The sequence below is a fragment of the Podarcis tiliguerta genome, assembly GCF_965153285.1.
Source record: "Podarcis tiliguerta genome assembly, chromosome: 12".
NCBI lineage: Eukaryota > Metazoa > Chordata > Lepidosauria > Squamata > Lacertidae > Podarcis > Podarcis tiliguerta.
Genome location: NC_139545.1, coordinates 56,593,359 through 56,603,704, shown reverse-complemented (window position 1 = coordinate 56,603,704; position 10,346 = coordinate 56,593,359). Strand labels below are relative to the sequence as shown.

Here is a 10,346-nt window from a genome sequence, read left to right as displayed (position 1 = left end):
ATGGAGGACTCTTTGACTTTCCAGATGTTTGCAAGTATGGGTGGAAAACTGATTTAAAATTTACAGATTGTTCCCTATTGAAGGAGAATTACATGAAGATGATGTACAGATGGTACACGACACCAGTGCAGTTAGGGAAAATGTACAAAACTAAGTTCAAATATATGTTGGAAGTGTAAGGAAAAGGAGGGGACATTTTATCATATGTGGTGGGATTGTAAGTTAACTAAATAAATTTGGGAAATGATATACAGCGAATTGAAGAAAATGTTCCATTTAACATTTGTTTAAAAACCTGAAGCATTTTTGTTAGGGATTGTAGGGAAAGATCTGCCAAAAAGGCTGAAAAACATCTTCATTTATGCGACAATGGCCACGAGAGTTCTAATAGCACAAGGATGGAAGACTGAAGAAACCCCAACTAAAGAATCATGGCAAGAAAAATTGATGGACAATGGAGAACTGGCAAAAGTGACATAAGTTACAGGACAAGGATAACTGTGACTTTAAAGATGAATGGGAACCCTTTACAAAGTATCTGAAGACGCAACAAAGCGAACTGGACTCCTTGGCTGGCTTTGAATAAACATTCACAAACCTTTTATTGATAATAATCAGCTAAATAGTTTGAGGATCTATGCAACAGTGTAAGATGCAGAAAACAGCATTTTTAGAGAAATCAAAGACTGGAACTGAGGGAAGTCGGGGGTGGGGACGGGTGGGTTTTGTGTGGGAGGGTGGGGGGAGGGAAGAAAAATGGGGGGGGGGATAAAGGTGATATGTTTCTGGATAATATGTTTTGTTTTAATTTTGAATTTTAAAAAGTGTGTGTTTTTTTTAATAAAAAAAGCAAGTATGGGTGGGTGCAGGGCCGGATTTAGGTTTGATGAGGCCCTGAGCTACTGAAGGTAATGGGGCCCTTTATACGTCCAGCTGTCCTTTGTCAACAACCAATTGTCGCTGTTTTTTGTGTTGAATATATGCTATATGGTAATTTATGGACCTAATAGGTATCTCGAGCCATTTGCACATAACAAAATATGTATTTTATCTTGGTAATTGCTGAACTGAAATAAAATTAAGAAGGAAGTATATTAACAGTGAAATATAATTAAGAAGTATATTAATAGTGAAATAATTATTAAGCTATTAAGGAGCCTACACAACACAAAACACTGTTGCTGTATATAGGTTTTATTTTATTTGTTTTTTATCTTATATTTTGGAAATGTACATCCAGTTTTTTTCTCCTTTTAAAAGTTGGGGGTGGGGCAAGAGAGTGGGGCCCTAAGCTATAGCTTGTTTAGCTTATACGTAAATCTGGCACTGAGTGGTTGTCTGCTGTACTGTACTGCTGTACTGTTTTGGGGGGACAGGAGGTGGGCAGGTGTGGAGGATTCCCTGGTCCTGAATGGGGTCACTGTGCCCCTGAAGGACCAGGTGCGCAGCCTGGGAGTCATTTTGGACTCACAGCTGTTCATAGAGGCGCAGGTTACTTCTGTGTCCAGGGCGGCTGTCTACCAGCTCCATCTGGTACGCAGGATGAGACCCTCCCTGCCCTCAGACTGTCTCGTTAGAGTGGTGCATGCTCTGGTTATCTCCCGCTTGGACTACTGCAATGTGCTCTATGTGGGGCTACCTTTGAAAGTGACCTGGAAACTGCAATTAATCCAGAATGTGGCAACTAGACTGGTGACTGGGAGTGGCTGCTGAGACAACATAACACCGGTCCTGAGAGATCTGCATTGGCTCCCAGTACATTTCCGAGCACAATTCAAAGTGTCGGTGCTGACCTTTAAAGCCCTAAACGGCCTCGGTCCAGTATATCTGAAGGAGCGTCTCCACCCCCATCGTTCTGCCCGGACACTGAGATCCAGTGCCGAGGGCCTTCTGGCGGTTCCCTCCCTGCGAGAAGCCAAGTTACAGGGAACCAGGCAGAGGGCCTTCTTGGTGGTGGCACCCGCCCTGTGGAACTCCCTCCCACCAGATGTCAAAGAGAACAACTACCGGACTTCTAGAAGACATCTAAATGCAGCCCTGTTTAGGGAAGCTTTTCATATTTAATGCTGTATTGTTTTTAACACTTGATTGGGAGCCGCCCAGAGTGGCTGGGGAGACTCAGCCAGATGGGCGGGGTATAAATAATAAATTATTATATTATTATCCCTGTCCTCTCTCAGCCTCCAGGGGTTGGGGACTCCAACTCCCGTCAGCCCCTGCCAGCTCCGTGGGTGGGGCCAAATATTTCCATAAAGAGAACGCGACTTCCGGCCTGCCCGCCCGCGGCCATGTTTCTCCCTGGCGCCGCCCTCCCGCCTCAGGGCGTCGCCAGGAGTTGGGCCCGCTTCCGCTTCCGGCCCGACTTCCTGAAAGGTTGGCATTTAAAGCTCCGCTGCCCGTGCGGGAGGCTGCTCGGCTGCTGCGCGACGTCGCCTGCGGCTGAAGGAGTCGCCTTTGCGGAGGCAGCCCTCGCCCTTCCCTCGCTCAGCCTCGCCCGCTTCGTCAAAGCCAAGCTCCTCGAGCAGAAATTGCCTTAGAAAATCGGAGTTTCCCTCTCTTGGCGCGTTGCAACAGCCATTTTTTATTTTCCAATAAGCCTTTGCAAGCAGTTATTAGCAAAAAAACTACCCCTATTTATTTTATTTTTTGCATTTCATTTTATTTTTTGCATTTCATTTCATTTTATTTTATTTTTGCATTTCATTTCATTTTATTCTTTGCATTGCATTTCATTTCGTTTCATTTTTTATTTTTTGCATTTAGCAATCAAAAGCAATTTGGGGGGGGGGCTTGCATTTCTATTTTATTTTTTGCAGTAGCCCTTCCAAAGCAGTTTTTTGGGGCTTGCATTTTTATTTTTTGCAGTAGCCCACCCTGCCGCCGGTAGCAGGGCAGCGTGGGCACATCTTTTCCTGCAAGGGGAGATCTTGCCATCCCCTCCTGGTGCCTTTTCCCCCCTTCCTCTACCTCCCCACCTTATATTCAGGGCCCGATTTTTTATTTTTCATTTTGTGAGCGAGCGATTCCCTTTCCCCGGCGGCTCCGTCTGCAGCTTCTCGCCTCTCCTTCCATTCATCGGCGAGCAGATTTCCTCCCGGAGCCCAGGATCTCCTCCTCGGCCCCGTTTGCAAGATGTTCAGCTGGCTGGGCAACGACGACCGGCGGAGGAAAGACCCCGAGGTGTTCCAGACGGTGAGCGAGGGGCTGAAAAAACTCTACAAAACCAAGCTTCTCCCTCTGGAGGAATACTACAAATTCCACGAGTTTCATTCGCCCGCCTTGGAAGATGCGGACTTTGACAACAAGCCCATGGTTCTCCTCGTGGGACAGTATTCCACCGGCAAGACCACCTTCATAAGGTAAAAACGGCTGGGTCTTTTTTAAAATTTCCAAAGATCTTTATTGAAAATCAACAAATATACATAATAACCAAAATTCCCAAGGATTCCCTCACATAAACAAGAATATCTAAATTACAACAACTGCACAATTATACACTTAATTATAAAACCCACCACCCACCCTCACAGCAATTCGACTTCTTTATATTTCTTTCTACCTGTTTCTCCTTGCATTCTATAACGAATTATTTTTGTTAAATTCTGATTTTTCCTTCTTTATTTGTTTTGTTATTACTTACATTTTTTATTCTAAGCCTATTAGCATGTCATTTTTAGAACAATGTTTTGACATGTAATCTTTGAAAGACTTCCACTCCATTCTTAACTTTTGATTTGATTGATATCTTATAATTGAAGTTAGTTTTGCCAATTCTATATACTCAATTTACAAATCCACACTTCGTTTGTTGGTAATGTCCTGAGATTTCCATTTAGTAGCAATCACTACCTTGGCAGCTGTTGTTGCATATAAAAAGATAGTTTTTTTCATATGTCAATTTCTGGTCAATTTTCATATGTCAATTGCTGGGTCTTTTTTTTATTCTTTTTATTTATTCGATTTCTAAACGTTTGTTTTATTATTATTCACATATACGCTCCCAAACATAAAGAACACCTCTTGGTGTTTTTAATTTCTACCCTTTGCCGTACCCTGTCTTCTCCCTCTTATATCGTAACAACTATGCAATAATCTCTAAGGTTTTCTGTGGCTCATTGTTAAAATTCTGCTCGCAAATTTATCATGCTATAACATTTATTTAAATGATCCGAAAAAGGCTTCCGTTCTTCCACAAGACATCATTAGGTTCTCTTTATTTTTGCTGTTAGCATGGCCAATTCTGCATAGATCCGGGGTAGGCAACCTAAGACCCAGGGGCCGGATCCGGCCCATTCGCCTTCTCAATCTGGCCCACGGACGGTCCAGGAATCAGCGTGTTTTTACATGAGTAGAATGTGTGCTTTTATTTAAAATGCATCTCTGGGTTATTTGTGGGGCATAGGAAAGGCCCTTTCGCGTGTTGTCACCCACTAAACCTCTTGGGGATAGGGGACACAGAGAAGGGTATCGGACTACACATGCAGGGTCCGAGTTGCTTCATATGGGGAAAGGCAGTCCTATAATAATATTAAATTTATTATTTATACCCCGCCCATCTGGCTGGGTTTCCCTAGCCACTCTAGGCAGCTTCCAACCGAATATTAAAAACTTCCCTTAACAGGGCTGCCTTCACTTGTCTTTTAAAAGTAAAATAGTTGCTTATTTCTTTGACATCTGGTGGGAGGGCGTTCTACAGGGTGGGCGCCACCACCGAGAAGGCCCTCTGCCCTGGTTGCCTGTAACCTCACTTCTCGCAGGGAGGGAACCGCCAGAAGGCCCTCAGAGCTGGACCTCTGTTTCCAGGCAGAACGATGGTGGTGGAGACGCTCCTTCAGGTCTACTGGGCCAAGGCCGTTTAGGGCTTTAAAGGTCAGCACCAACACTTTGAATTGTGCTCGGAAACGTACTGGGAGCCAATGTAGGTCTTTCTGGTGGGGGGAATAAATTACCTCTCGCCCGTATTGGCAGGAGGGGGGTGTGTGTGTGCATGAAAACTGCCCTGGTGGGTGCATATTTCAGTTCAGAGTACGATGGCTGTAAGGCGCTTCTGGACTTTTTGTAGTCTGAAAGAGATATAAATTTAATACACCTAATCTCTCTAGTTCCTTTTTGTGCTCTCCTCTTCTGACTCAGATTTTGGAGTATGGAGACTTTCAGCTTGTGATTTCGTATCCAATGATTTCTTTCCCAAAATGCTGGCTTTCTTGCCGGTTGGACCAGCCTCTTAAACAGCTGCCTGGTGAAACACAAGGCAGATCTACACCTTGTATTTAAAGCACCTTCAAGGCACATATAAAGTACATGTCATCGCCCAACGAATCCTGGGAATTGTAGTTTCTCACCCCAGAGCTACAATTCCCAACACCCGTATCAAACCACAATTCCCAGGACTATTTGCGGGCCAGCCATGTGCTATGAAGGTGCTTTAAACGTATGTTTTGGATCTGAATGTGGAAGGCAGGGTGTGATACCAAGTGCATGAATTACCGTATTTTTTGCTCCATAAGACGCACTTTTTTCCTCCTAAAAAGTAAGGGGGAATGTCTGTGCGTCTTATGGAGTGAATGCGTGGTTCCCGGAGCCGAATTGCCCAGGGGCGAAAAGCAGATCATGCCTTTTTTTTCTTCAGAAAGAGGGAAGGGGGTGTTGAAACAAAACCACTGAGCAGCTGATCGGCAAGCGATCGGGAGAGATAAGGGACTCTAGAGATAAAGGAGGCTGCCTGGGAGGGGGGAGGTAAAACCCCATGGATCCTCAGGATTTTTGCACTGGGTCACCCCAAATTCACCATCAGATCACATAGCATGACCCTGGCTATAGCCTGCATCAAAAAATCACGCATCCACTGTTTCGTGGGGCCGCAGTGGCTCAAAAACGTGGTTACAAAGCACGGATTCACATAGATTCTCAGGATTTTTGCATTGGGCTACCCCAAACTCACCGCCAAATCACATGTCTGTGGCCATAGCATGAACCACGAAAATCATACATCCACTGTTTCGTTCAACCCCCCCCCCCCCTTTTCTCCTCCTCTAAAAACTAGGTGCGTCTTATGGTCAGGTGCGTCTTATGGAGCGAAAAATACGGTGATTTGTGCCGGCTAGCAGAACATTGGCAACCATACCGGAAAATAATTTGCCGTGGTTCTTTTCTAGAGAAAACTGTGCTCTTGCCCTTTGTATACAATCCCATGTAGAAAAATTGCGAGACCACTGGAGCCTGTGAAAACCTTTGTGGGTCTTTGTGGTGAAAATTAGCATGAATGGGCACGTATGACATACCAAGACTATAGCTTGCTGACCTTTTAAAAAAGTGGCAAAATATTATGGGAATCCTGAAGGAGAAGAAAATCCAGGAGGGTTCGTCTGTTGCAGGAGAAATAACTAAGCGATTTGTGGCATCTTGAAGACTCTGATTTTATTATGGCATAAACTTTAATGATAATCCTTAAGCTGCCACAGCAAGACTGTTTTCCCTGGGAGCAAAGTTTGCGACTGATGGCGTTCAAGGCAAGGGGGTGTCTCATGTTCACACAATGAGTGGTGTTTACATGAGAGGAGTCTGCGGAATGCTGAGTGCACAGATTCTGAGAAAATTATGGGCTGCTAGTATGCTTAGATCACGTCTTCCAATATTTTGGAGGAGAGAGAGGGTGGGGGAGAGATTTTAGGTGCCTTAGCTGGGTGCATAGCAAGTGCCCGGTGGCCCCTGGAGATTCGAAAAACGCTTTTCAGGCTTCTCTCAAGTGGTACCCATAAACTTGCAGGTGCAGAAGAACAAAGATGGTCCACTTTGAAGAAGTGGAGGCCTAAAAACAGGATCTAGGCAGTCATGGCATCCACAGTCGGAAGAGTTACTGAAGAGCCACAAACTCCATGGAAGATAACAAGTAGAGACCTATCTACCTGTGTCACCGTGAGATGGTTCAGGCTTAGTTCTCATTGAGTTGGCAAGGCTGTGTCTGGGTTGTACCATGTCAGACCGCAGGTGGGGTCTCGTACAACTGAGATAGCCAGACATAGACTTTTAACCTCTTGCTGAAAACTAGGCGTTGGGTCAGGGTTTGACTGCGGAACCTTTCCTGAGACTAGATAAGAAGATAGAGCGAGCTTGTTTTCTCCTGCTCTGGAGGGTAGGACTCGAACCCATGGCTTCGAGTTACAAGAAAGCAGATTGCGTCTAAGTGTCAGGAAGAACTTTCTAATGGTAAGAGCTGTTCAACAGTGGAACTGTCTGCCTCAGGAAGTTCGGGACTCTCCTTCCTTGGAGGTTTTTAAGCAGAGGTTGGATGCTTTAGCTGAGATTCTGATCCTGAATGGGTTAACTGTGCAATGTGCTCTATGTGGGGCTACCTTTGAAGGTGACCCGGAAACTACAATTAATCCAGAACGTGGCAGCTAGACTGGTGACTGGGAGTGGCCGCCGAGACCACATAACACCGGTCTTGAAAGACCTACATTGGCTCCCAGGGCATTTCCGAGCACAATTAAAAGTGTTGGTGCTGATCTTGAAAGCCCTGAGTGGCCTCAGTCCAGTAGACCTGAAGGAGCGTCTCCACCCCCATCATTCTGCCTGGACACTGAGGTCCAGCGCCGAGGGCCTTCTGGCAGTTCCCTCACTGCGAGAAGCCAAGCTGCAGGGAACCAGGCCAGAGGGCCTTCTCGGTGGTGGCACCCACCCTGTGGAACGCCCTCCCATCAGATGTCAAAGAGATAAACAACTACCTGACATTCAGAAGACATTTGAAGGCAGCCCTGTTCAGGGAAGTTTTTAATGTGTGACATTTTAGTGTATTTTTGGTCTTTGTTGGAAGCCGCCCAGAGTGGCTGGGGAAACCCAGCCAGATGGGCGGGGTACAAATAATAAATTATTATTATTATTATTATTATTATTATTATTATATATTCGTGCATTGCCGGGGCTGGGCTTGGATGACCCTACAATTCTATGGTTCTAGATCGAATCCATAGGAACAAAGGAAGCTGTCTTCTCCCAGTGGAGTCCTTCTTCCTAATATTGGAGGTGGTTTGCCTCTGAACACAAATTCCAACAGCTGGAAAACAGCTTATGAGTTTTCCCCATCGGTACCTGGTTAGCTGCGTCAGGCACAGAATGCGAATCTAGGCTGGCCTTTGGCTTGATCCTGCGGCCAGGTTCTTCCTACAGTGCGATCATGGAAGGAATCAAATGTTTCTGACATTTCTCTTTGTCCGGTGCATCTTCCAGTGGGGAAGATTTTTCCAGGTATTATAGCAGGTTGTTATTTGTTAAATTTATGAGTCAGGTTTTCTTTTCGTTCTTTTTGCCACAGCAATTCAAAGTGACTTACAATACGTTAAGCAAGAAACCAACCAACCAACCGGCGTTAAAATATATAAATGCAAAAGGCAATTCTCTTTAAAAACAACGCACCCAAACTAAATTGAAACAACCCACCCATGTGAAAAGGCTGTAGATAATTGAAATGATGAATGTCTCATGTGACGCATGTCTATACTGTCTGAATTTTCCCCATAATAGTATGCGTAATAAGGCCCTTAGACTTTTACTGATACCGGTGTCTCTCTTCTGGATTAGTGAAAATACAGCACCGCTATAAAACTGAACTCCTGGGCTGAGTTACGTGGCTTCTAAGAGCGATTTTACAGCGGGAGTGGCTGACTTGTAAAACCACCCTGTGATCCTTGGATGAATACAAAATAATAATAATAATAATAATAATAGAAGTAGTAGTAAAAGGTAAAGGCACCCCTGATCATTAGGTCCAGTCACGACCGACTCTGGGGTTGCGGCGCTCATCTCGCTTTATTGGCCGAGGGAGCTGGCGTACAGCTTCCGGGTCACGTGGCCAGCAGGACTAAGCCGCTTCTGTCGAACCAGAGCAGCGCACAGAAATGCCATTTACCTTCCCACCGGAGCAGTACCTATTTATCTACTTGCACTTTGACATGCTTTCGAACTGCTAGGATGGCAGGAGCATGGACCGAGCAACGGGAGCTCACCCCGTCGCGGGGATTCGAACCGCCAACCTTCTGATCGGCGAGTCCTAGGCTCTGTGGTTTAACCCACAGCGCCACCTGCGTTCCAATAATAGTAGTAGTAGTAAATTGGCTGAAGGACCACATTCGTCCTTGACCTAGCTTTGGGGGACTTCATAGCAGAGGTGGGATTCACATGCACAACCCAAGTGCCCTACCCCACCCTCAGTTGACCTGTGCATGAATTGGGTTCATCACCTGCCTCCCCAAATGAGGGATCTGATGACTGGAGAGGTGGCGATTTGTATCCCCATAGGGCACTGACCTGGGCAGGGAGATTTTAGCTGTTTCCTTTTGGCTGCCAAAATCTTTGGGATCCTGAAGTAGATGGAAGAATTGCTGGGGAGAGAGGCTGCAACAGCCTGGGGTGGATACTAGGGGTAAAGTCTACATGGGGCTGCCCTTGAGACTGACCCAGAAACTCCAGTGGGTGCAGAATGCTAATTACGGGGTCCTTGCCAATTCATCCAGTGCTATACCAGCTGCACTGGCTCCTGGTGGAGTACAGGATCAGGTTCAAGGTGCTGGTTTTAACCTGTAATGCCCTATACAGCCTAGGACCCTCGTACCTACGGGACCGCCTCTCCTGGTATGTCCCATGGAGGACCTTACAGTCTTCAAACAAAAACATCTTGGAGATCCCGGGCTACAGGGAGGTTAGGCAGGCCTCTACCAGAGCCAGGGCTTTTTCGGCCGAGGCCCCGATCTGGTGGAACGCTCTGTCCTAAGAGACTAGGGCCCTGCGGGACTTGACATCTTTCTGCAGGGCCTGCAAGACAGAGCTGTTCCACCAAGGCACAGCCTGACTCCCTCCTTTGGTAATCCTCATAGAACTCTAGCCCAATGGTTGCCATTAATTTGACTCTGAATTGATTTTAGAATGAATTGGTTTTAGAATGCTGTATTACTTTTACTGTTGTGAGCCGCTCTGAGCCCGGCTTCGGCTGGCGAGGGTGGGCTATTTTATTGTTTTTATTATTATTATAAACTGCTCCTGGCTTAGGGAGTTCTTTTAGCGCACCGTTTGCCTCCATATAAGCCGCATAAGAGTTGCTGAGTTTAGCATCAAGGAATGGAGTTTTAAAAGAAAACATTGGGGGAGGCATGTAGCCCAGCATTGAAGATTTCCATACAAAAAGACCCACCCCTGGCGGGGCTCAGAGAGACCCTTGCCAATAATAATAATAATAATAATAATAATAATAATAATAATAATAATAATTTATTATTTGTACCCCGCCCATCTGGCTGGGTTTCCCCAGCCACTCTGGGCGGCTTCCAACAAAGATGAAAAATACACTAAAATGT

At 45.7% G+C, this 10,346-nt stretch overlaps 1 protein-coding gene and 1 long non-coding RNA gene across 2 annotated transcripts in view; one reads left to right on the top strand and one right to left on the bottom strand.

Moving 5' to 3' along the window:
• Nucleotides 1-10,346, bottom strand: part of LOC310661168 — a 213,560-nt gene that overhangs the window by 104,355 nt on the left and 98,859 nt on the right. The gene's annotated exons all lie outside the window — the stretch shown is intronic.
• Nucleotides 2,783-10,346, top strand: part of LOC310660949 (EH domain-containing protein 3) — a 32,462-nt gene continuing 24,898 nt past the window's right edge. Inside the window, exon 1 of the mRNA XM_083406564.1 lies at nt 2,783-3,359. Coding sequence (XP_083262690.1) covers nt 3,133-3,359 — 227 coding nt within the window. The 5' untranslated portion in view covers nt 2,783-3,132. The remainder of the gene's footprint in view (nt 3,360-10,346) is intronic.